The 26,125-nt window shown below is 44.4% G+C and overlaps 9 protein-coding genes across 9 annotated transcripts; 3 read left to right on the forward strand and 6 right to left on the reverse strand.

Annotated features, from left to right (window-relative positions):
- Positions 1-6,886: 6,886 nt before the first annotated feature.
- On the forward strand, positions 6,887-8,137 carry PHALS_02432 (C2 domain; the record flags this gene model as incomplete). The annotated part of the gene is made up of 2 exons (XM_024719745.1): positions 6,887-7,238; positions 7,320-8,137. 2 exons carry the CDS (start codon positions 6,887-6,889, stop codon positions 8,135-8,137), a joined length of 1,170 nt encoding a protein of 389 aa, XP_024572711.1.
- Positions 8,138-8,464: 327 nt separating this feature from the next.
- Positions 8,465-10,465, reverse strand: PHALS_02433 (hypothetical protein F443_12849; the record flags this gene model as incomplete). Its single annotated transcript, XM_024719756.1, has 1 exon — positions 8,465-10,465. One exon carries the CDS (start codon positions 10,463-10,465, stop codon positions 8,465-8,467), a length of 2,001 nt encoding a protein of 666 aa, XP_024572712.1.
- A 92-nt stretch (positions 10,466-10,557) lies between these two features.
- PHALS_02434 (tkl protein kinase) lies at positions 10,558-12,518 on the reverse strand (the record flags this gene model as incomplete). Its single annotated transcript, XM_024719767.1, has 5 exons — positions 10,558-10,570; positions 10,630-10,727; positions 11,121-11,367; positions 11,440-11,729; positions 11,820-12,518. The coding sequence occupies 5 exons, from the start codon at positions 12,516-12,518 to the stop codon at positions 10,558-10,560; spliced, it is 1,347 nt and encodes a 448-aa protein (XP_024572713.1).
- A 1,607-nt stretch (positions 12,519-14,125) lies between these two features.
- Positions 14,126-15,077, reverse strand: PHALS_02435 (GNAT domain; the record flags this gene model as incomplete). The annotated part of the gene is made up of 5 exons (XM_024719779.1): positions 14,126-14,320; positions 14,386-14,531; positions 14,614-14,815; positions 14,886-14,945; positions 15,036-15,077. 5 exons carry the CDS (start codon positions 15,075-15,077, stop codon positions 14,126-14,128), a joined length of 645 nt encoding a protein of 214 aa, XP_024572714.1.
- A 77-nt stretch (positions 15,078-15,154) lies between these two features.
- On the forward strand, positions 15,155-17,786 carry PHALS_02436 (uncharacterized protein; the record flags this gene model as incomplete). The annotated part of the gene is made up of 5 exons (XM_024719790.1): positions 15,155-15,334; positions 15,403-16,956; positions 17,019-17,206; positions 17,265-17,514; positions 17,580-17,786. 5 exons carry the CDS (start codon positions 15,155-15,157, stop codon positions 17,784-17,786), a joined length of 2,379 nt encoding a protein of 792 aa, XP_024572715.1.
- An 80-nt stretch (positions 17,787-17,866) lies between these two features.
- Positions 17,867-19,873, reverse strand: PHALS_02437 (n-alpha-acetyltransferase 60-like; the record flags this gene model as incomplete). Its single annotated transcript, XM_024719801.1, has 9 exons — positions 17,867-17,940; positions 18,025-18,113; positions 18,180-18,239; positions 18,307-18,372; positions 18,424-18,563; positions 18,632-18,763; positions 18,891-19,017; positions 19,079-19,178; positions 19,237-19,873. The coding sequence occupies 9 exons, from the start codon at positions 19,871-19,873 to the stop codon at positions 17,867-17,869; spliced, it is 1,425 nt and encodes a 474-aa protein (XP_024572716.1).
- A 169-nt stretch (positions 19,874-20,042) lies between these two features.
- PHALS_02438 (a g-specific adenine glycosylase) lies at positions 20,043-22,034 on the reverse strand (the record flags this gene model as incomplete). The annotated part of the gene is made up of 6 exons (XM_024719812.1): positions 20,043-20,426; positions 20,488-20,721; positions 20,778-20,951; positions 21,012-21,232; positions 21,300-21,453; positions 21,522-22,034. The coding sequence occupies 6 exons, from the start codon at positions 22,032-22,034 to the stop codon at positions 20,043-20,045; spliced, it is 1,680 nt and encodes a 559-aa protein (XP_024572717.1).
- A 72-nt stretch (positions 22,035-22,106) lies between these two features.
- Positions 22,107-22,714, forward strand: PHALS_02439 (uncharacterized protein; the record flags this gene model as incomplete). Its single annotated transcript, XM_024719823.1, has 2 exons — positions 22,107-22,305; positions 22,392-22,714. 2 exons carry the CDS (start codon positions 22,107-22,109, stop codon positions 22,712-22,714), a joined length of 522 nt encoding a protein of 173 aa, XP_024572718.1.
- Positions 22,715-22,863: 149 nt separating this feature from the next.
- On the reverse strand, positions 22,864-24,482 carry PHALS_02440 (dna repair protein; the record flags this gene model as incomplete). The annotated part of the gene is made up of 3 exons (XM_024719834.1): positions 22,864-24,126; positions 24,205-24,282; positions 24,351-24,482. The coding sequence occupies 3 exons, from the start codon at positions 24,480-24,482 to the stop codon at positions 22,864-22,866; spliced, it is 1,473 nt and encodes a 490-aa protein (XP_024572719.1).
- Between the last annotated feature and the right edge of the window lie 1,643 nt (positions 24,483-26,125).

Genomic DNA, 26,125 nt, shown 5'->3' on the forward strand with positions numbered 1-26,125 from the left:
TACCGATAAATCGTACAAGGTAAAAGTTTCAGCGAAGGGTATTCAGCAGCGAAGGGTCGAAACAATGACGTTTTTAATCCTGGTGGGTTTGAGACTGTCGTACAAGATCGCATCGCGCTACAAGGTACAAACAAGGGGTGCAGACTATCGAAAAGAAACCAAGTCTATTATCACCTTCACTCAGAACAAAACAGCACTCAACTACTACTATGGTAAACGTCGAGGACTTGATGATGGTATCACGAAGGAAGCACTTGATATTTAAGCCGGTAATCACTGGGACTTTTTTTAATTTAAATATAGATCATAGACGCGTACTAAGAACCTCCACTATGACCCAAAAATATCAGAGCACAAGCTCTGTATCAGAAGGTTATGAAGTTAAATCCACGATAACTTTCAAAACAGTAAAGAATTGGTGTGGGAGTCAGATCAATATTCAACGATTTTAGGAGCAAAAGAAGAGATTCAATGGTTTCAATATAGCTTCGCGTAACCCCGACTCGTGGCAAATTTATCTTGCGTTTTGGGAGAAACGGCCAGTTTTGACTGCCATCAACATCAACTCAAGGCTAGGATACGCAAAGCTTTAACGAAACAAGACGGCAGCAACTGTGTTAGCAGCGCTCAAAGCGCTTGTTCGTCTCCACAAAGTTGATACCTCAATAAGGGATAATGAAAGAGAGCTTATGAACTCACAGGCTCAAGAATTTTTCCAAATTAGAGCACTACCACAACGAACGTGGTGATTACGGAATCATGGGTAAAATTAAACGATTCAACATGACCTTAAGGCAGAGACAAACTAAATGTGCCCCAAGAGAATTACGCAAAAGCTTATTACTGATGATATCAAAAACTACAATATCACGTTTTATCGTTCGATTGGTATGACCCCAAATGAGGCAAAAGGCAAAGTATTGGATACAGGTCTGAGTCATAATCAGGTGGAAGCCGAAAGAATTGAAAAGGAGTTTGACGTCGGGTCAAGCGTATTATACCGTCTTAAAAAGCATGCACTTGACAAAGAAGCTGCTCGATACTGCAAAGCAGTCTATAAAATTGTTTGAATTGATGGCTACCGAGTCCAAATCCGTTCAAGAAATGGGCATACCCTCTAAAGGCGGCAAACGATCTTAAAATGGTCAAAACAGATACTACATATGCTACTATTGATCGAGGCGATATATTCGAGGCGGAGAAGATCTTGATTCACAAAACGATTCGCTCTGGAAAGTTCAATTATCTGGTAAGATGGGCTGGCGATGAACCTGGCTTCTGGGAACATAATCCACTACTGGTTAACGAAAACAGGAGATCAACGCTTGAAAAGGAGTATCGGAATTCAAGAAGAAGTTGACGTAATTTAACTCTGCGCCACAAAGAAATGAGTCATAATTAGCTTGTAAGAAGCTTTTGACTCAAGTATATATTTTTAAATATTTCTCTGAGATTTTAGGGGAAAATATGACCTTAATACAAAGCAATAAAAAAGTAATGTGCCCAAGTTCTGTAGATAGAAAGTCAGTTTGTTATGATTAAACGTTAACTTTAAGTTATCTAGGAGTTGAGTCGAATCAAGAATGAGCTGCTGAATCTTGATACCGCCGCAAATTTCCGCAAAACAGTGGTGAAGCGTAAGTATTGCCATGACTTGGAAGCAATTTTTGGAGTTCCATTCCATTGCATTAAGGATCGTTGTCTTAATTTTCTGAATAAGCGAAATCGTATCTGTCATTCGTATTTACCCTTTCATCATGCATCAGTTATGCCAAGCTACTGGTAAGAGTACTTCAGGATACCCGGTTCAGTTTTTAATGATACGTTTGATAAAGACACAATTTTTCAAATCTTACATCGATCGCTCAGAGAGAGCAAAATCGGCAGAAGCTTCATTGAAAAGTTCAGCTTCGCGTTCGACAAGCTAAAGCCAAGCGAGGGATGTACAAAGGTGCATCGTGGGCAAGTGATATTTTGAATGGATTAATTCAGCCCCTGAGAAATCAACTGAATCAACTCAGACAGACTCATCCGAGTCTTCTGAGTCCAAAAACCACTGATTGATGGATACTCTTCCAGCGATATAGTATTCTTTTTCAAGTTCAGTGTAAATTTGTTTGGAGAAGAGAGCTCTGCGATCTATACGACAATGTCTTGCTGTGTACGGCAATAAAGACTCACCACATATTGCAATGAATGGCTCAATGGTTTTCCGTCATTGCGAGTACAACTTTTTTGTACCCTACAAGCTAGGCAAGACAGACTTCTAAAGCGATGCGTTATATGACGTCCAGACTATGATTCAAAGTCCTGGGGCAAAAATATACTCAAATTATGTCTGCATCCAACAGTACCTGCTTCGATGATTGGCGAAAACTCTAGCATAAATAGGTGCGAGACTTTGGCTTCGTAGCCACAGTCAGACTGAACGCCTTCACAGAGTGAAAAGAAATTTGACTCGACGCGACCATTAGACGACATGAAGAAACGTGAGGAACAGCACGTAAATTATTGTATTGTGAGGAGCCAAGCCGTTGTGCGGTTTGTTCGAAATTCAATCGCACACGCCCAGGATCTACAAAAAGCTTAAGAAAATAAGAGTGGCACAAGAACAAGAAGATGTATAAGGTCAATCAACCATATTGTAATATTTAGCCAGACAAAGCTGCTATAGCATGCTTTATCAGCTTGTGCAGCATAAAACTTCCACCACGATTTCTTGAACCATTCAAGATGTTAGAATACAATGGCAGAGCTTATGTTCTACCAGTCCATACACGCATGACCTGCTGCCTACATTTTTTGTGAGTGGGGTTTAGTTGTATTATCCGAGTGAATCCTTCGATTTTACTCTATTTTTGGTTAACGATCAAGCCGATCATCAAGTTTCTCTACGTGATCGCGAAGAGCAGCCAACTCTTCACCCCGAAAATTAACTTAGGCGTATAAGCGTTTAAGGACATCAAAGAAGGGATTGATCCTTTACTGATACCAACGCTTGAAGGCAAGAACTGTACTCGCACCGAAAAGCCTCGAAAACAGAGCCTGCCTCTTTGAGAGAGAGCAACAGGTGTTCACGGGACGCCTCACAAAACTTCTCGTCCTAAAAGACTCGAAGGAGTTTATCATGACTGTCAAGATGTAGTGCACAACGGGGCTCTTAAGCAAGTACAGGGCAGACCATCTGTCAGAACGTCAATTTCAAGTTCCGCTGTGTTACAAGGTTAAAGTGTCTCGCGGTAATCTTCGAGCGTCTCACTACTTTGCTGCAACACCTCAATTTGCACACAATGAGCGCTCTTCCACTTATAGAGTCGCTCAATCGTTTTCACGTTCAATCCCATCGCCGCTCATACTTTCGTGGAGAGCGATTAGGAATTTCGTAGAACGAACCAACTGAATCATTCGCGCTTCCACATACTTTGGTGGCGCGGCTATTCAACAAACTCGGACACGTGAAAACCTTGGCGGACACTGGGGTCTGATGTCTTCGGCGTGGTTCTCAGCTATCGAGCTGGGTTTACTTGGTCGTGGACGAGAGTCCTGCCAACGTCGACTCTGCGACGCAGATACCCACCTTGTTCTTGTTATCGGAGCAAACAACATTTGCCAGAGTCCACCTTAGCTGCGAGGGGCTGGGTCACATATGCATATGAATACACCATACGGTTATCTCTTGGTTATGGATATCCAAAGTGCATCCACAAGGTACACACACCTACGTACCTTGTGCATGCACTTTGTACCTTCATGCAATGGCTAAGTATGACCCATAACTTCGTCCCCTTCGCAAAGCCAAATGTACTTTGATACTTGCGCAGATGTTCTGGAACAGTTCACTCTCCAATCAGCGATAAAGCGATCAACGTTGGCTAGTTAACAAGCCAACTTTGAAGAGCAGCTCCAGGACCTTGACTTTACTCCCATTCTCTACCATGATAGAGACAGGAAGTTCTACACGGAACGTTTCTCTAGTCGGCGTCGGATCAACAATCGTGATATTTCGACCTCTTCAATGAGGTCACCAATATTTTGTGTCGTTTTACTCGGGGTCTGAACTGGTGATGAGACGTACGTATCTGTCTTTTATATTAGATAGCGTACAGCAGTCACTTCTTTTGGGAACTTTCCACGAAACTTTGATTTCAAGCATTTCCAAGCTCAAGTTTCATACACCCTAGATATTGCATAAGGTCAAGCTGAGGTTAACTCCAGTACCCTTGATTAGATAAAACAATTTATAGATCCCGTGGTATTATAAGTAAAACCTTTAGTGTCTCGCATGTAGTATAGGAATCATTAATTCATTTCAATTTAGTTGCAAATTTCCCTTTAAGCTCTCAAATCGTTCTTTTTACCTCTACGTGGGCCATTCTTCTAGCTACACATCAAGAATCATTTTCTAGCCGTATAAGCGTGTGTTGCGGTTGAGGGCTCTTGTGAGCAGCATACTAGGAGTGTAAGTCCTTACAATATAGGAGTGTTCTGCTCACAACAGTGCCTGCTGCGAACGCGCTACATTTCTCCGCCTTCAGTCGTAGCAAAAAAATCAATTGATCAATACTAGCAACACCCAGAAAAGTGCGAAGACATGCTATGTTCTACGTGAGTTTATTGATGCCATATACACGATTCCGCTCGTACGTGCCAGTCTGATGTGACAGCTATATTCAATGTTGAAGCAGCGCCTTCATCTCTTCCTGTATATAGGCTGTCCTTTGTTCCAAAACAATGATGCGGGTCTGAAATAATGGGGGTTGTCTCGAGCCAGGCAGTGCGACGTTGAAGCTTAGGAAGAAAGTCAAAATCTAATTCATCTTAGCTCCAGACGCACGCCGAAACTCTGAAGATAGCCAACTTACCGCTACAGCCGACAGGAATCGTGGAAGCCAGCTGCAGGAGGATCGACCTCCGCCGGCACTGCTCAATGAACAATGAGGGACCGATTTCACGCGGAGCGTTTGGTGGGCTGACGGATGTATTAGGACCATTAACAGCATTTGGTGAAGTGGAGCGGATACTTAAACTGAAAAACTAGTTGGAGATCAGATTTCTAAGTCGGCATGATTGCTCTGGTGCCGCGGCCGCTTACGAACGTAGTATTCCTAGAAGTGTATTGTTCAAATACTTTACACTTTGGGACACGATATGGAGAAAATGAATTGTCACCCGCTGCTGCGCGCATTTCAATATGAGGCGGAGTTGACCTTGCGATTGGACAGACCCTTGGTCGGCAGAGGTTACACTTGTCTTATGGAGACAAGTGGGGCTGCAAACAGCAGGCAAAAGGGTGATGGGTTGTCACTTTTACGCAAGCTAGCCAGTAAAGGCTTAAAATGTGCTTTTCTCGCCCAAATAGAGACATCAAACTGTTTAGAGCCGTACTCACTGTGACCAGAAATGGCGTGAATTGAGCGCTATGCAGTAGCACAAGCTGAAATCCATTTACCATGTACACCTTGGTGGCGACGAGCTGGACATCGTCGTGATTTCCGCAGTGAGGTGTCGCAACATTTCCCGGCAATGAAAAGCTATTTAAAGTGCAGCGAGGATGCTGAGCATGGGGATTGTTGATCTGGACCCGGACAGTCACTTCTTACTTTTCGCCGAAAAGAACCTCTGCGTCTTCACCGAAGAATTTTGGCGCCAAGTCGCATAGATTCCGTCCTTTCTGACCGCTTGTTAAGCCATTTAGTGCACGGGTGGGGACTTCTAGTGCGAATATTTTGATATGCAGGCACGGTCAAGTGCAAATAATGGAGTTAAAGTCCAGGCAAAGTGATTACTCACAATTCTGCACATTGTTTAAAAGCGACAAATAAGTGTGCACACCGGTATAGTACGTATCTATCCGAAATTCCGGTGTGATTGTGAAGATCTATGACCACCAAGGTATCCGTATTTATGTACATCACAAAAATCAGGAAGGAAGGGGTTTGTGGCTGTGTGGGCATCCAACCGCTGGTCAGATAAATAGAGATTTCTATCTAGTATTTCTCCTGATAAGTAGTTCTCAATATACATTTTTAAAATCCAGAGCAACAGAGCAACCGCAAAACTAAGTAAGTAGGGGATCTCTGCTCCAGATCTGGAGAAAGTACGAACTTAATCTCTGTGCGTTTGTTAACTCGAACTATTCAATGCAAAACTTTCTTTGTGCAAAATTGCACGCAGCCCCGGTGCAGCGATTGAGATAAGGGCTTACTTCTTACTTCGCGTGGTTGGCTATCTTGAGGATAAGCAAATCGTGTCCCAACCTTACAGAAGCTACAGCCTGTCGAGACTCGATTGACGAGTGCTACCAAGTGCAAAGGGGTTGCTGTGCCTTTCGTACAGGAAGTATTGACTCAACGAGCCTTGTCAAGAAATGCACCGAAGGTGATATCGTTCTTTCCATTTTGTGAGTGAATCTCGATAAATCATCACATATCTGAGATAAGTCCAGCTTAGAATAAAACTGATATATTTGGTAATCTGTCTCTAATCCTAAATCCCATGTGCTGCATAGCGCAAGGATAGCGCCCAAGTCATCAACACCACTTTTTACTTTGCTCAAAAGGTAAGGAACAATAGTGTATTCTGTATATATCCCGTTACAAGGGGCATGATCTAGGGATACTATTTTCAGTATAGTAGGAAATTGAGCGATGCCTTTCAAAATGGATAAGCCTAGAACAGTTTTCAATAATTTTCTTACAGACATGTCTCATCGAAGGTTTTGCGAAACTATAGAACTACGCGAGCGCGTCACCCTCTATTCTGCAAAGCCAACACTATTATAGAGAAATTGGCTATAATTGTCCCTTCAACTTTCCAACTGGCTCATCGTTTGGCGATCCTGAATCCTTACGCCAGTTAAGAACGCGCAGCCAAGCCACAAAGCTTTATGACCCGCAAGTCAAATCGGCGGTCACAACGAAAAGAAGCCACTACGACTCACTCCGACCCGACTCATACCGCTGAACCTTCCTCGGACAGCAGCAGTTCCTCGTCCGAATTTGCACCGGAAGTCCGAAACCTTCCTATCCCTATTGTACTCAAGCCTGCTTCGCCCTCTAAGCCGACGCCAAAACAACCGAGTCCCTTACTGCTGAGCCCGACGAAAAAGAACGGCCCTGAGGCTACGATTCGACAGATCGCTGAGAGCAACGACACAATGAACGGAACTATTCACGTCAAGGTTTTAACTGCTCGCAATCTGCCCATGCTGGACTTTGGCAAGCGTCAAGATCCATTTGGTCAGCCGATAATTTATGATGTCAATGCCCCATGATGCTAATTAGTGAAATGTTTTATGTGTTCTATTTGCAAACGTTCAGTTATGGTGCAGTTAAATAACTCGGTTCCCAAGTCTTGGGCGACCACAGATCCATCCTTCCACGGCGGAGCTAATCCAGAGTGGACTGAAAGATCAAACAACGAGTTAGAGCTGTTTTATAATGCCAGCGTTATGCACGACAAGGGTACTACGTTAACCTTTGAAGTATATTCGGACGAGTCTGGCGACGAACTCATTGGCTCGGCGCAGCAGAGTATCAGCTCCATTGTTGAGAATCGATTAACCAAACCAACTGCATTCACGATTCATCTGAGCGATGAAAAGCATAGCAACGGCAACCGCGGCGAGCTGAATGTAGAAATATGGTTTGGCCCGCCCGTCCGTAAGGTCTTCCGCGCAGCGGGACGTGCCTTTAAACTGCTGGATGCGCGTGATGCCATGGTTGCCATGCTGTGCTCCATGACGACATCAGCTTGTGGTGCTGTGTCAGACCGGTTTCAATTGCCAATGGATTTCGCCAAATCGCACCGCAAGCTGAGTATGGCTCTAGCTGTTGTTTTTGGCTTCGTGGCCGCAGCAGCACTCACAATGTTCGTGGCATTTGCGGTGCCAGCTTTGATCGTGGCTTTCATTACATTTCCATTCTGGATCATCCCGGTCTTAGTCACGTCTTTCTTCACTGCACCATTGTGGTTGCCTATTCTTCTTTTGATTGGGTTATTCCTGCTTTTTATTTCCTCGTTCGTGTTCGGCCTCGGAATCACTTCAGGACCTGTTCGTCGCAAAAGTGCATTCATCTTGAACAAGATCAAACACTCAGAGATTGGAAAACGCGTGATTTACGAGAAGTCAGCATAAAGTACCGTCGTGCTGCGCTCAAGCTACTTGTCTGTCTGTGATGCTGGGCTTAAGGATTTCTAGCTTTTTTTTAACTGAACCATTTGTTGCACATTTGCTAAATTCTCACACCAATAAGCTGTTTGGAACATAATTATTGATATCTCGACAAGAAAAAACCAGCAATCTATAAAAATCTTTTTGCAAACATAATTTTTATTATTTATTCAAATTAAAGTTTCATGTTGTATGACGATCTGTAGCACAGTGAAGATAACCAGAGGAGAAACAAGCCAACTGTGCATGAATAGCAATGTCTGGATGACGATTCTTCTTTGTCATGCTGAGTTAACGCTGCATTTTCTCAAGCTCCGTCAATGCTTGCTCCAATTGCATGTCACGTAAGCTCAATTGCTTCTCTAGGTGCATCACTTGCTTCTCCTTACCTTCTAAAAACTCAATAAGATCGCGCACTTTGCCTTGCTTTTCCTTCAGAGCCATCACTAAACGGTCATTTTCCGTTTGAATGCGAGACAAATTCACATTCGCGTCAGTTAGACGCGACGACATTGGCTTTAATTTTGTTTTAAGCAACAACGTTTCGCGCGACTTCTTTGCCACTCGAGCCTCCAATCCAGCCACCTCACGCTCCATTGATGACAGAGCGGCCTCAAGTTCATGAATGGTCTCTTGCTTTTCCGCGACACTTTTGAACAAATTCATGTCCATGTCAAGGTGAAGATTGGCATTCGTCTCACATGGTGAAATACTTTCCAGTTGTTGCGCTACCTTCTTGGCAACTTCTTCAATAAGTTTTTGTTTTGTCGACAGCTGAAAGTTAAGTCGGCAGATCTCGCGATCCTTCTCCATCATTGCGTTTTTCAGTCTAGCGACAACCGTACTGGGTTCGCAGTCACTTCTCACTGGTTTGGTTATATGGATCACCCTTTGACCAAACTGGGACGGTATCAGCTTTGTCTTCCCTTTTAATTCACTCTGACACGTTGGTTCAACCTCAAGTGGAATCCCTTTCTGTGCACTGGCTGTCTCTTCGCTTAGAGCAAAATTCACATTTTCATTTCCATCTGAAGCTGCAGACCCAATAATTCGGGCATTTTCTACCTCGACTGTCGTGTTTTCATGAACTGAATCGTTTGCTTGAATGCGGAGCTTATCGATCACGTGCTCTATAGAGGCCTGCGCCGATGCGTCACTATTATATTTTTTTTTCAAGTGATATTCCACTAGCTTAGCCACACGGGCCTGATTTCCAGGATCAATCAACCACTTAAAGCTCTCATTATGTTCCATGATACCGTATAACACTTCCATGACAGCCTCTGTCAAATTGATTACTCCAAAATTATTGTCCGTCTGCTGCAATTCACCCCTCTGAGTTGACGATTCAGTTGTGTGCTCTCCCTCTTCTGCTGAATAATATTCTTCAGCACCGCTTTCTGAGTGCAACTCTGTGACATCAAGACTCGATTGATTAACCCTGGCACGAACCACACATTTTGAGACAGTAGAATGCGGCGCGACATCGTTTGCAATACTCCGGAAAGGTACAGACTTGTCGCTACTTTCATCGTCTGATGGCGCCCAATCCATGGACTCATACGACATGGTTTGGTCTAATGCTAAGCGATTGCATCGACGCATAGCCTCGGAAGAGACCGAGGATTCATCGAACAAATCGTCGCAAAACGAGGTCATGGTTGATGTTGAGGAGGCCGAAAAATCTACCGTGTCTGGCGAGGACGCACGAGTCATCGGCTTGTAAGGTGAGGCAGCTCGTCTATCACGCGAAATCTCAAGTGGAGGAGACTTCAAACGAAGCACGTTATTGTCCTGGTATGACTTAGGTGTGTTCTTCATTGTCTTGTCATTCGCTTCAACTGCCATTGCCACCGTCGTGGAATTCGTCGTGGGATTGTGACATTTATCTGTAATCTTGCTGCCATGCACAAATGAGGTCATTGATCCTTTTGCAAGATTTTCTTGGCGCTGGATGGACGGAAACAAGCGAGATACGTTGAGATCTTTGCTGTTATTTTCAGCACTGACCAAGAGTTTCCGACGCTTAACGATGCCATCGACAGATTTCTTTCCTTCAGTCATACCCTGTTGATTCAGCTTCTTCTTATTAGTTCCAGACAACAAAGACATGTCAGACTTCTTATAAGAACTCATCGCCTCTTTTCTCTGCTTTCGAAGTCGCACAATTTCACAGCCATGCATTTCCAAAGCGTCTACGAGCTCAGTGTCTTTAAGAACGTTGTTGTCTAGCTTGCAAGCGTTGCTTAACCGGACCACGAGTCGTAACAGCTCATCTCGCTTGACATCCATTTCCGTTGTGAGACAAAGAAAGCTGCAGTCACACACACCGGCTCTGCGGCGTGTGTGCAGTAGACACAAAGCTCTGGCAGCTATTTACTTGATTATCTGCAGGCACTGAGAAGCCAGCTTGTGATTACGTACAAAAACGCACCCAAGCAGGCGACTGCACTTACCAATTGATATTTCTTACTCCCTCCTCTCCTACTTCGAACTTGCACTCTTCAAAAGCAGCCGAGACCGCCCTTATCGGCTCGGACGGGAGAAAGGAAATCTGAATCCTCCCACCATCAAAGTCCTCCCATCATTGGCACTGAATCGCTGCGAAACCTTATTCTAGGAAGAACTGCCTCTATTTGAGGTTATTCATCTCTAAACTAGCTCCATCTCAGTATTGTGGTTGCGACACAAACACTGCCTGTCTGTGATTCATTTACAGTAGAGTAAGAAATAAGTGTTGGATTTAGATATTTGTGAACTTGTAGACTCTATTATTACTAAGTACACTTAAACATTAATAAAACTTGTTTTCAACGCTTTGCTTGCAATCCGACCGTACATTGCACACTGAATACCCATTTGGAGGCGTATTGATTATCTTTACGATGCCACGCATCGATGTGTCCCAGCTTTAATTGGACACAACGTAATGCTCGAAGGTACGCACCAGTTCTGAAAAAGAAGGGCGAAGAGTTGGCTCTCGCATCCAGCAAGACCTAATCAATTTAGCGAAGAAGCGAGGGCACGAGCGCGGAATAGGTGGACGCAGATCGTGATTAAGTACGCCTAACGCCACTTGAATTTGTGTCATGCCATCATACGGGCACTGGCCCGTGAATATTTCCCATATTACGACACCAAACGAAAAGACGTCGGCTTTTTCCGTATATTTGCGATTTCCTAGCACCTCCGGCCTAAAAACATAACAATGTTAGACAAATTATATAAGAGCACCTTGCATAATCTATAACACATGCTTGACGTACGCCATCCACTGCACCGTACCACAGTTTCCTGTCATGGTCTGAATCTGCGCCTTGACTCGTGATAGACCGAAGTCGGAGATCTTGATCGAGTAATCTCGCTCGACAAGCAAATTTGGGCTCTTCATGTCTCGGTGCAAAATTGGCAACTCAAATTTATGCAGATAGCTCATACCGCGAGCAGTGTCCAGCACAAACCGTGCACGCATCTTATCTGTGAGTTGTCGACGCCGTGTGCGTAGGATAGCCCAAAGCGAGCCCTGTTCGACAAGTTCGATGACCAACGCTCGATTCTTGGGGGTTAGACATGCCCCGAGCAACATACAGACATTCGGATGGTGTAAGAAGCTCATAATTTTAACTTCCGTCTCAAATTCTCGCACCACATCAGCACTTAGATTCTGTCGAATTAGCACTTTAACTGCCACGTCTCGACCATTCCAAGAGGCCTTGAATACCTTGCCAAAAGCTCCTTCACCAATAACGCGGCCAACAATAACGTCAGCCATATCTACGTTCTGGTGTGGCTTGAGAAATTGATTCTCATTGTTCTCACAGCAATCAGTGGCTGCTGACTCCGCCTCTGGCTCCATATTGACGTTCGTCTGTCGACGACGATTCGAATTCGTGTTATGGGCAAACCAGTCCGATAGGTAGAGCGGAATACCTGCTTTACGAGCGCCCTCCAGTCTCAAGGAGTCATTGCTACCTTCCTCTGCTGCGCAAGACATAGACGCATTACTACCAACGTCGATGGGGTTACATCCTAGGCCTTGATGTCTGCGAGAGATGGCGTAATAGCCGCCACCTTCTCGGCCAAGCTGATTTGCTAGCGTAATCATGGCAGCATTAGCCTCAGCTTGACGCTGCTTCTGCTTGTAATTATTCTCACTGGGACGGCGATGCACCAACAGTGTGTCGATGTCTGCCACCAGCTCTACAGGTCTTGAAAGGGTGGGCGAATGAGCGCGACCATGATTGAAGTCGAGCTTCATCTTGTGCGTTCGAATGGGGGACCCACACAACTGGAAGAACTTGCGGTGGTCACCCAGATTGCTACGCCGTCTTGACGCAGATGCCATGGCGCAATTCAAAAAATGGATACCCAGCTCGCAAGGGGGTCTGGGAGTTACAGAGCGGAAAGCAAAATGAGGTATCTGGATTTGAAGCCGCTTCCAGACCTGGACAGTGTTCCATGGTCGCTGCTATTGACAGCCGTTGTAACGATCTGATTAATAAAGGCTGACATACTTGGCATTTGTAAGACCTTTTACTGAAGAGCCGCTGAGAAATTTGACATTACTAGGTTGCACCATCTGTACAAGTGCCTCACATACACTATGTTCAATCACCAATTGATGTGCACATAGCTTTGAAATAACAAGGGCAAACAGAGTTTGGAATAATTCATCAGCTAAGCAGTAAGGACTCTATTCCGCTTCGCTACACGTTCATCAGCTGTTGCGGCTATTTAGCCCCATTAAATAATCGTTGCACTTTGAATACTGTTCTTATGATACTGTTAGACAAAGCAGCATGCCCCAGAATCCAGCACAAGGTAGGTGCTTGGAAATCTCCTGAACCTGGCATCAGTTGCATTGACTTTGTAATTCCATTTCTAGCAAGTACTTCAACTCGCTAATTTTGTTCAAGTATGCAGCTGCTATCCTTTCGTTTTTTATTTCTGAGTGAGAGAGAGGACAGATAAGAATGGTGGTAGTGCAGTTCTAAATCCAAATTATCCATGAGCTGTTCACTTTGTATGCAGTTGTATATGCTCGTTTCGTTGTCGAGCTGATTCAAGTACAGCGAGATAAGATGCAAGTGGCAATCGATGTGCTCTTCACAATTGAAATCAGCTCAGATTTTTGCGAGAGTAATACTGTATAACCTACATGAGATAAATGCCTCAGATTTATGTCAAAAGTAATTTAAACCTTGTCACGTAAATTGCATCGCCTGTAAAATTTGCAATCAACATTAATTCCTGAAATGCTGTCTTAAAAACAAAACCTCTAGTGCACAGACGCTTATTGTATACATTTTTTTAATATATGCAGAACTTGTAGGAGCATGCTGCTTCAAACGATTGTTTCGCAAGATGAATAGAAACATGAAATTTTGTTTCTCATACATAACATGTGTCTCATCTTTTGTGCACGATGAAAAAGTTTTTACTTAAGCCTTTCTATACTGTATATATCAGCTGTATGGAGATTAAGAGCTGATATCCGCCTTATGCTTCCTTATATTGGACGAACCAAGAATCGTGGGTGATACATACATCACTTTGAAAAATAGGTAGGATCCTCCCTTGCTGTATTGCTTCGGTTGCGTTCGGCACGTTGCCGATTCAATTAATGACTGACATCGATATACTGTAGGTAAAAGCTACAAATTTTATTTGCATGAGTATAAAACACCATAGAGCTCTTGTGCATCACATCCTGAGTGAAATACTAGTAACACGGATTTTTTGTAACTTTTGAATCACGAATGTTTACATAGGAGGGACCAGATGTCGACTGTAGTACTTAGGAACATTTACAACCTCCATCTCGATTTACTGCTATGCTTGTTCGATATCAAGAGATACACTTTAATTATCAAGAAATCGCTACAGCTGCAACTGCTGATTCTGTATTTTCGCTTCTATTTTCTCCACATGTTGCTCGTTTCTAGACTCAGCTTAGAGAAGGCGACGGCAGCCCCAACCAACCCGCATCTCTAAGAGCTTACATTCATCCATCCTCTCAACATGCGATAATGGCTGAAAGCCCAGCGATTGAAACAAGTTCACTGCGGCACCAGAGTCGTTCTGCGGGACGTATGCGACAAGCGCTTGTGGATGCGTGGGTGCTTGTGCGTAAAATACCTCAATATCCTGCAACGCAACAAAACAGCGGCGACTATCAGCAAACCATCTTGCAGCTTTATGGGTGTGCTCACCTCAACGACTATGCGGAGCAGCCTTTTTGCGTACCCTTGCCGCCGCCTTGCCTTCACAATACCGACGTGCTCAATAACGGCAACTTGGTTTCCACTCTCCTCACACACTGGCCGCCAGCATGCGATACCCATGGGTCCATCACCAACTACACCCACATTCAAAGTAATATAATATAGCCTTGTGAGCCGAATTCTGACATCTAGGTGAGAGATTCCAATGCTTCCCACCAAACGACACTAAATGCCGCGACATTGGATCATTCAGTTGCACCTTTGAAAGATTGCTGAAGATTTTTTCTCTCAAAATCTTGACAAATGCCCATAAGGCCATATTGGCGCGCTCTAGAGCTTGAACTGTGCCTTCAACAGTTTTATCCTGACCCCGACCGTCAAATCGTTGCACTGTGAATTGGTATGCAATAAAATTTATCTGCTTCAATTATCACCAACAAAGGCAAGGTTAGACGCTGTATGTTCGGAATTCCGCGTATTATTTTCACCTTGAAGCACTTGTACAAGCGGCTTTTGCCGGTGTGACCGCAAATTGGGCACTTTGCACCCTGTATCAAGTGAGCACATAATTCAATCTCTCTAGTCGGGCCTTAATCCCTACAAATTAATAAGTGCTACTTTCACTATCGTTGACGTACTTGCTCATGAAGGTGTCTGCATACGTTGCAGCATATCGCCATTCCGTCTCTAAATTCTTAATTTGGCTTACTTAAATGTACGTACCAAAATATCGGTACGATTGGCTTTTACTCAGTCCATGTCGCTGCCAAACGCGACCGAGGTGCGTCGAATATCAACACAACTAGCCAAGCTCGAGCAGCAGCGCGCTCAGGGAAATCTTCCTCATGAAGAAACACCGCTCCGATTGTACAGTGTACGCACCGGCGGTTTTGTGCGCGTGCTGGACAAGCACCCAGAGCCAATCTCACAGGGCATGGTACGCTGCATTTATATGGGGCTTAAATTTGGATTTAGGTGCTCATTGCGCACGTAATTTTGGACTAGCTGGAAGCTATTGACGCATTTATCTCAGAGAGTCATAATTCTGCAGATATCGAGGAGATAAAAACAACTTTAGAGAACAAGGAGCAGGAAAATGACGATGTGCGACTAAATGATCGTGGTGAGGCTGATGGTGCAGAAGGAAGCATGTCAGAACACGGACAGATAGTTGAAAGTTGTGATTCCACTAAAGAGTTCACTAAAATGAAACTTTGCTCTGCAAAAACAGACGATAACGTTACAAATACGGAGTCTGCCACTTGCGTCAGTGTAAAAATGTTGCCTCCATGGGAGAATGGAGATAGTTTCGCGACACCAATAGAACTAATAGGCAGAAATGAGCTCGTGAGCGAGTATCTGGGAAAGCAGTTCAAGGTGAAAAATCTCATGACGGTAGAACAGGTTGACGGCACGGAGCTCAATAATCACAAAACGGAAGAGGTGAAAACTGAATCCTGGAAGCCTGTTGATCATCGGACACTCTTTGAGCACTGGCCACCACAGCTTGAAGAGCGACGTAAATTGTGGTTTGTATCCCGAAACTATGACAGGAAAGAAGGTGTTGTAGGATCAAAGCACCGGCCTGTTTTGTACTGGATGCATAACACGCTGCGCGTAATGCAGGGAAACTATGGATTGGAAGCAGCAATTTTGCTTTCGCGACGACTTCAAGCACCCTTAGTGGTTTTCTCTCTAATACCATCGTCCATTATATACCCAATTTGCCACTCGACTACTGCAAGCGATGCGTATGCAAGGTTTTCCCTTGTGGAGCTGTATCAGCAATTTTTACACGCCGGTGTGCCATTCTATGGGCTCACATTTCGTCATTCAGAAGAATTCGGAGCTCTAAACAGCAAACAGACCCTATCACTAAATCTAAATCCGCTTTACGAAGTGCTTGATGCATTTAAGCCAATCGTAGTAGTAGCAGATGCCATGTTTGACGCACCGAGCAGAAACGACTTTGTGCGCCTGACTCAATTTTTAGATCTACATCGATCATCTTGTTTGTGGTCACTCGTTTCGATGGATTCTTTGACGTGCTGCCCTATCTATCAGCTATCTGCAAACCTCAAATGCTCCTTCAAAAGTAATGCCGCATATGCCAGTGAAGAACAATTTGTAGCTGAGTATGCAACATATTCTCGAGCACAGCAAGAAGCCTATGCATTTAGTGTTTTGCCTCGTGATTGTGTTCCGGATCGAGCTTCGAATCAAGGACCGACAGAAGTTTTGGCTTCCGTAATGCAGCGGCTTCACCTGGAAGAAGTAAATTGGCATCTTGTAAAGGCAGGGAATTTTCAATCCAGCTGTTCGACGCGGCGTTTTAGTGAAGGGGAGGGACTTCAAAAGCTTAGCCAGCTGTTGTCGAGCTCGGATAATCAACCTGCTATTCAGGCTGAGTTGCGTGGTGGTGGAGTCCTAAGCTTGTTACCATTTATTCGTCACGGAACGCTGTTTGCTGGCTATGTGTTGCGACGGATATCCGAAGCCATCGTTTCTCGCCCAACACCCAAATCCTCACAAGAACGAAGAGCTCTTGCTATGTTGAAAGTTCGTGTTGTCATTCTGTTTGAGCTACAAATTTTAATCTCCTGTTGTTTGGTCCATGATAGGTCATGAGATCTCGGGCTGCAATTCATTTAGGCAAGGAGCGCGACTATGCTCTGTATTTAGCTTTGTGGTCTGCTGTTCGTATCGAAGTGGATACATTCAATGGCGTCAACCAGTTGAATCTAGCATCGCTTTCGACAAGTGAAATTATTGCAAGCTTAGACGTATCGGAGTCTCGCGCGTCGTCTTTGTACGTTTATCGTGGCGAGTGCTGTATCATCACTACTTACGCAAAACTATACGCTTAGACAAAATTATCAAAAGCTTTTGCCTTCTTGGGCTTTTAGCGCTGCTAATCTTGTTGGGCTCTCGAATGGTCAGCAGCCAGGTGCTGCTCTCTATGACCTTCAAAAGTTGGAGAGCGCGCAAACACAAGATCGGTACTGGAATGAGATTCAAAAGTTTGTTGTGGAACAGCAATATCTCCATCCGTTACTGGTTGTCTATTGGGCTTATCGGCTTATGACGTGGAACGTGTCTGTTCGAGCAGCTATCGCGGTGCGCAGTGTATTCTAATCTTTCGTAGATCTTAGTCCTCTAATAAAGTTGTTATGGTTTTCTAGACAATCGACTCTCTCCTCTCCCAGTGCACGCTCGGTTCAAATATTTCTCCCGATGCCGTGTTTATGGTTTGGAAGCTGTTATTTCGTCTAGGATCATCCAACACTATAAACGGGACAAAATCTTTCAATCTGGCTGATCCCCAACAATTTCAGCGTGTTTTAGAAAGCGAGATTGCATCGCAACCAAAACTTCAGTTGTATTCATGAACGAGGCGTCAACAATGTGGCTGATTGTTAAATTATTTCGATATGCCCAAAACTATTTTGCTAGTCGACTGCTCAGTGTTCTACTCTAATGCCCAGCACACGACCATTTCACATTGCATTGGTCCACTCGTGTCTGCAAATCGATTGAAAGCCACTTACACTGGCATGCGTATGCAGCAGTATCTTAAAAGGCGTAATCAGCAGATTGTTATTAACTCAGTCATTTTTCGAAAACTACCTGGAGCAATTTCCAATTTTACACGTAGTTTGGCCTCGTTTGGCATATTCTCACGAAAAAACATGTAATCAGCAGTGGCATCCCATTTCCTATTCCAACAACAAAGTTCATATCGGGTTCGATTTGCAACGTAAATTTGTTCATTTGTGACTGACTTGCCGAAAAACTGCAGAACAGCAAAGTCGCATTCGTTGCAGCGAAGATTCGAACAGACACTAACAATAAAATTCAATATGATGTTGGCCTCTTTTGTTCTTTTCACTTTGGCTAATGCAGACATACCGTGATGAAAAAGCAGTATTTAGACCACGATTTGCACGCCCTCCATCCATCAGAATTTTTAAGCACCTGCTTAACTACAAATTACGACATGAACTTGAAAATGTACAAAGTACTCACTTTTTAAGTGCACCAGCTTGAGAATCGATTTGTTTAAATGAGCAATGTAATTTTGTTTTTGCTAATTCAGAATTGAAATCACCCAGTTTTCGTTCCTCATCATTTAGCAGGTTTAATAAATCGTCCAGCTCATTTTGAATCTGCTATTGCATTGGTGCGTGAGAAACTCGTACTGACGTATCAAAGTACATAAAGCAAGAAAACGCACCCTGCCCTTGTTCACAGCTTGTATAATCTTAGAGGAGTCTGTTTGACCACTAAAGCACGAATTTCCTGCTCTTATACTTTCTCTACTTCTACGCGGGCTATCCATTGCATCTTCGATCTCATCTAACAAATCCTGGAAGTTCATAATTTCTTTCGCTCAATTCTCAATATGGCTCCGTTTCATCAATCAGATGTCTTTAACTTCTAATTATAGCGTAAATATTATCAAAATTACATTAACAATCCTAGTCATTTCATACCAAAACTAAACTTGTCGATTCAGTCTGGGCGTGCTTTTCTGACGTGTCATCAAACTCACCCATGGCAAATCCTTCGAGAAGCTTTTTCCAACCAAGAGTAGCGATTGAAAATAACGCGAATAGCGGTCTAATCGGACATTTGTCTATCACTTTATCTTATTTATAAATAGAATTAAAAAGGCGCGCACCTTGTAATGAGGTCGAACCATCCACCTTGCGGAACAGCACCATTTACGTAGCGAATGTATAGAAATGCATCATGCCGCACTCCATCAATCATATAGTAATCTGCATCGACAGCCCCAGTTAATATAACGAGCGCTACATTCCTTGTGCAGTTCTTTACCTTGCAAATAGCGCAAATTTTGAAACCCATTCTTCTCATAAAATTGCCTGGCACTCAAATTATCTGCTTTGACATGAAGGTAAACTGCTCCGCACTGTGGTTGACGACAGGCTTGAGTGATGCATTCCTGCAAAAGCGCCGAAGCGATGCCCATTCTTCTGACCGATGCCTGAGTGCCCAGTGTCAGAATGTACATTACATGAGTGTGCTCCCAGTCGTCTGAAGAGATAAGGTCTGAGTCATCAATTTTGCTTAGCGGTAGCGTGCTGGCTGTCACGGCGCCGTAGATATGTTCATCTCGCCTGTGATCTGGACTAGACTGGAATGGCGCTTGCAGCTTAAGTAAAGTTTGCGATTCTACTGCCAGACGAGCGAAAAGAGGACCGCCTGTCTCCATCCATAGTCCCTGAGCTGCGCCATCGTAGAACGTTTGATTGTAGCGAATGGGAAACCAGTCTTCATGTAGTGCGCGCACTTGCGGAATGTCTGATGAGGCCAAATTGCGAAAGTAAATCACACGTTCGGGCGATACATACGCGGTTTGCTTCTTAGTATCAGCCGAGTCTTCCATGTCTCGGTCAAATTTTAATGCCACTACACGCGGAATCACATCTTGCAAGGTGTCAATACACGCCATTTCTCCTCAATAAACACGGCGGTTATGTCGGGTATTTTCTGGGATCGTTAAAACAAATACTTCAAGATCGAGCATCAAAATTAAATTGAAGAAGCTAGTCAGAAACATATTAAAGTTAGCTGTCAGATCTGATTTTAACTCGACCGTTCGAAGAAGGCGGCAATGGTTTTCAGCAATTATGTGACGTGTGAAACTGCGTAGGGCTTGAGTCGACTTTGCTCTTCACCTTTCTCTCGGGTTGCAATACAAGTTTCAAAATTTTTTTCACGCCAGTTGTAATGCCTTGTTGTTTCATCTCTGCAACTGTCATCCAGCGCAACTTAGGAGACTTGGCAGCTTCTAGCAGCTCGGGCTGAGACTCAAAGTGCACATGCTCAACTCCCATGTGATGCTTAATATGCGAAAAAACGTGCGTGAGCTTGCCAAGATCGCTCCGTTTGATGATCGAGTTAGCAGATGTGGTTAGAGCGATTTTGCCAAACGTTTCATTGAGCCGAGCGTCCATAAACGCTTTCCGCTTGCTAAATGACGGAATTTTGTCCCCATCGCCCACCTGTAGTCACCAAAAGTTACATCGCGCATTTTTGTTCACCACACATATAATTGCAACGCACTTTATTGTGAAGAAATTCCCATTGCCCTCCCAAAAGGCCACCTTCTGGGCGCTTAGACATCAGATATCTCCAACTGGATGGAGCTGAGCTGACTTCAGCACTCGTCGTAACCTTGCGCTTTCTACCTGTAAGTGTTTCATCACGTGGCAAATCAAGTGGCGCAGACACTACAGCAACGGCAATGACTTCATTTCTTGACTCGTTCTTCTTTGCTTTTAGTGGATATTTAGTTACCTGTAGATATACACAACAGTCAGGTTTCTTTAAGTATACGAGTTGTCATATTGCACCTCAGCGTGAGTCTTATCCCACTCTGTAACACGCGTGTAGTCGCAGATAGCGCAGATATCTGATGACGTAGCAATCGAGTCGTTCGGAAAATCTTGTACTTTTCGTTTGTCCGAATTTGTCTCTGCGTAAGCCAAGCAGATTGACTTGACAGGGCAACTCGAACATTGCGGATTCTGGAGCATATATAACTCTTTAAATAAAGAAAATGTTTGCAAATACAGATCAAAACTTACCTGAATTGTGCACATTGTGGCTCCAAGTTCCATCAAGGCCTGATTCAGAGAACCGGGGCTATCGCACTCACTTACAAGTTGTTTTGCTGCCTTCCACGAAAAGTCAATTAAATGTCTATTCTTTGGATCAGCTCCTACAGCTCGCATTCGAGCCAAGATGCGAATTACATTGCCGTCGACTAAAGGCTCGCGGTTTCCGAAGGCAATAGATGCAATCGCTCCTACCGACAAAACCCACAGAATTAAGCTAGCCACAAACGACTATAGTTGAAGCTTGTGGCTGTGAACCTGCAGTATATGGTCCAATGCCTGGAATTTCCCGCAATTTTTCAACTGTGGACGGCAGTTCGCCACCATACTTCTCCACCACAAACTTAGCTCCCGCGTGCAGCATTCTTGCACGACGATAATATCCAAGTCCGGCCCACAATGCATTCACGTCCTACCATATTATTTGATTTCTATTTATCAAGATATATTCCAGCAATAAACGGCATGATTGCCACGTACCTCCTCGCTTGCAAAGGCCAGAGCCGCAATTGTCGGAAATTTGTCAATCCAGCGCAAGAAATACTGCACCACAGTGTCCACTCGTGTCTGCTGAAGCATAACCTCTGAAACCCAGGTCTCGTATGGTGAGACCCTTTTCAGCTCTATCCTGCTATCAGTCACGTCTTCCTTCCCCATACTCACATGAGTTACTTCCTTCTTCAGAAATGCATCGATTTTTTTTTGCACGAGTGTAGCCTGCTCTTCCTTTTTCAAACTTGTGTGCGTCGCAGTTGTCAGGTATGGTGGCAGGTCTCCTCGCCACGGAAGTTTTCGGCGATGTGTGTCATACCATGTGAGCAGCTCAGTTCGAATGACCAGCAACTCTTGCGGCAGAAAATTGTGCTTAGAAGCGTCGTGTTGAGCCATCAAGAATGTTGCATTGCTAGTATCTGCATCATACGTTTTATAATTGATCAGGTCCTCAATTTCCGGTTGATTCGCTGCGGCACCAGACGGCGACATTTGCAACATTTTGAAAGTGTTAAGCGTAAATAGAGGGGACGCAATTACAAAAATGGTCTGACTTAAGGAAAACAACAGTAAATGCGGCGCGTGGCCGTCTTATCGCACGTTAAAGAAAGCACGGCGCCGCCTAGTCAAAGCAGCAGTGGCAGACAACGCGTTGCATGGCAAGGCGGAAAGATTGTGTCAAACAAGGAGGAGGCGATTCGAAAGTTTTATCAGCGAAAATTACGCGCAGGCGATCAACTTACGGCTCAGCAAATCGAAACGTTGCAGACGCGTGCGTCCTTCAACAAAGCCTTTTTTGCAGATTCTGCATTAATCAAAAGCTAATGCTCACTAATATGCATCTGTAATGCGTTGTAGTTAGCGTCAAGATAGAATCGGATGCAGCACACAAACAACAGAAGAAGGTGTATGCGACGCATCGACCACACGCCAAAGTTACTGCCAGTGGGTTTGGAACAGTGCTTAAGACAGGTCGCGTACTTGGACCCAAAATTGGCTTAATCAAGAAGAAAACGGGGAAATTGCCGTATACGAAGCTACAGGCTAGTAAGATGGTTGCTAATAATCTGCAAAAGCGAGCGGTGAGCCGATTTGTCTCGCTGGAAGATAAGCTGGATCTACCGCTGGATGCTTTAGTCAACGGCAAAAATAAACGTGGCAGTAATATGAAGCGAAAGTGATAAAGCACTGGTAGTCCAGACGTATTAGCATCTGAGGAAAGAGGATGAAGCCAAGACTAGAAGACCAATACCATTTTGAGGCCGCGCGTGTGAGAATTAAATACAAAATTTGTTGCATATCGTGTTTAGCCAATGATCTGTAGAGTCTGCTATCTTTCTTCTTCATGGTTGTTCCATCGAGGCAGGCGGGAATGAATGGACGTGATCGTCGGAGAACGAACCGCGATCTTCAAGGCTTGTGACAGGGTTGTTACCTCGATCACAGTTAATGTGTTTGTAAAAATTTTTTTCAAAGCGCGACGGGTTGCTTGATCGTTCTCTTTGGGAATCACGCATACTTCTAATCCAATTTTCTGCGCTGCCGAGAGTCGCGATTCGAGCATTTTAACGGGACGTACGTGACCTGACAGCGAGACTTCACCCAAAAATGCGGTTCGTTTTAAGACAGGACGCTTTAAGACCGAGCTTGCCAGCGCCACAGCCAGTGCAAGATCAGCCGCTGGTTCCTGGATGGTGTAGCCCTCCGCAATATTTACAAAGACACTTTGATTGCGACAAGATACTCTGGCGCGCTTTTCTAACACGGCGAGCAACAGCAACAGCTTGTCGAACGCCACACCAACACCACGTACTTTTGAAAATGACTGACCGCCACCCCACCCAGTATCCATGTCGTATCGCGTCGAGTTCGCTAGAGCTTGAATTTCAACGGGAATCGGGCGATTACCTTCCATAGCAATGGTAACACAACACCCGTCTAGAGTCTCACTCTCGGGTTCTCTGTTTTCATCTTCGTCACATTCACTTCCATCGTCTGCACTAAGTGACGAGACGAAAGCCGTGAGAGGATTCGGCAATGGTTGAAGGCCCGCACCAGTCATATTGAAGACTCCAACCTCACTAGTGTTACCAAAACGGTTTTTCTGGCAGCGAAGGAACCGACGAGCACTTTGTGGATCCCCCTCTAGATTTATGACGGTATCTACAATGTGCTCAAGAACTTTTGGGCCAGCGATATCACCACTCTTGGTCACATGGCCAATCAAAATGACAGGCACGCCACGTGACTTTGCCAGCCGAAGCAAGCGAAGAGTGCACTCTTTTACTTGATTGACAGTACCTGCAGGAGAAGGAATATCATCCGCGTACATGGTCTGAATCGAATCTACCACCACAGCGCCAAATCCCGTATACTCATTACTGCTTGCGTCGCGTCGACTTCCTTCTTCAAGCAATTGAAATACCGAGTCCAAATTGGTCTCACTAGCCACGAACAGACTTTTACTCAGGGATCCGAGTCGATCTGCACGCATTCGAACCTGTAGAGCACTTTCTTCACCCGAAACATACACGACTCCTCGCTCTTGCATTGCCGAATGATTTGCAAGCATATTTGCCATCTGTAGCGCAAGCTTTTAAAACGTAAAATAAACGGCAATATTTTCGTTAGCAGAATATTGCCTTAATGAAATGCTTTACATTGATCGCACTGTGCTTTTGCCGACACCAGGATTTCCTGCCATGAGCGTTAGTGAGCCGGCCACCACTCCACCTCCTAATACCCAATTCTGTTTTATGGTAGATTGTAAGTAGCTGTTGTTCATGTCAAAGTACGCTAATTGTGACTCAACCTTACCAATTCGCGCTCTGGCAGTTCGATTCGCTCTATAAAAGTGTCCATTTCGACCTCGTTCATGCGTTGAGCGTAGTTGGTATTGTCAAGCCTCTCCTCGCCCATTTCATACCACGCAGCCGCTATTTTCGGCATAACCTTTTTCTTGAAAGATGCAGCGTTCGACTGTCGAAACAGCGGTTCTGATGATTTAAGAGGCGCCACAGAGCCCCATTGCGAACAAGCCGAGCACTGGCCCTGCCATTTAATGAATGACTGGCCACAGTTCTGGCATCGAAATCCGTCAAGCGAGCTGAAAAATCTGCGCGAAAGCAACCTTAAAAGTTGGCGACGAGATTTAAGTTGAGGTATCACGGAGGAAATGCGAGTCAAGGCGTGTTGGACGAGTAAGCACATTAGATAACATAGAATTGTTTCAAAAAAGTTGATCAAAAAGCTACTTAGTCCTAAGATTTGCCTCATTATTTGATTGTTATGTAAATTTTCTAATGTGGCTCAAACTTTCAAGGCAAGTTGAGCGTCACAACAAGCGCTGACGTAGAAAAAGGTTGACTTCAATCCTTAATAGGAACGGATTAGCGATTGGCTTGATTTGTAGATGGCGCATTGAAGCGTTGGTGTAACTATCTGCCATTCTTACAAATTCTCATTTAAAAATTTTAAGCTCAATTGTTCTATGGTGGACTCGGTGCAATTGCGCAACGGGACCTAAAAAGCAGCTGGTGGCGCTAGGTCCGAAGCTGTATGTGGGAAGTTATAAGATACGACCGTTCGCGTGTGGGTGGAAAGCGTTTCAGTAGGGCTACAATTCAATTTTGATTGCAAGTTCCAACCCAGACTCACTTTGCAATGCGCTGGGTGACTTCGCTTCGCAAGAGATTAAACTGTTATTCAAGGACAAATGGATACGAACGATCTTAACGATTTATCCACTTGAGGTAGAAGCGTAGTAGCGCTATGTGCACAGTTAAAACAATTCGACCCAACGACGACGGCTCGATCTACAATTTACAGATCGAACACATGCGAGTACCGATCAACTGGTTTTACTCTGTATTAAAGCGGGGGTCATATATCTTTATATCAGCATGTCCGACATCTACTTGAGCCAGATAAAGAACCTATGAGAGAACATTTTCAGTACATTGGAAGGCATTGTAGTTATCAAAGTGGACGACTAGCGATGGAGAAGGTCTAAGCACACCATCCGTCATAAATGATCCTTTGTTAAGATGAATATTTTGGTCCCGTGAGATATCACATTGGTGACTTAAGAAGAAAATGCGGAAACCGCTGGCATAGAGCTGCTGAAATAGGTGTTGGTGAAAAAAATTTGGTATCCCTCCATATGACCGCTTTCTTTAGGCGTCCAGCCACACATGAATAGAGACACAAGACATCTCTACGGACAAAAAAGGAACAATGATGATGGATGATACATCGGGTCATATAATATATCCATACGCCAGCATCGTTGCGCACGATAGAAAACTTGTTCAAAAAGCATATAGGTTGCCTCAGTGCGGCAGAGTCACAGCAACGGTCTTAGTGCTCCCTGCCAGGATCGAACTGGCTATCTTCAGATTATGAGACTGACGCTCTACCAACTGAGCCAAAGGAGCACTTCTCAATTTGCCAGCTACTACGCAAATCAAATCTCCAGAAGTACTCCCCAACCCCCAGCCATCCGCTCCAGTTGTTTTGACTCCCCTTTTCTGAGGATGAAATATCCAGCTGCTTCCGCTTCTGCCTCCCCATCCCCCGCCGACCAGCCCCCT

Source organism: Plasmopara halstedii (genome assembly GCF_900000015.1).
Source record: "Plasmopara halstedii genome assembly, contig: Scaffold_194, whole genome shotgun sequence".
Classification (NCBI taxonomy): Eukaryota; Oomycota; class Peronosporomycetes; order Peronosporales; family Peronosporaceae; genus Plasmopara; species Plasmopara halstedii.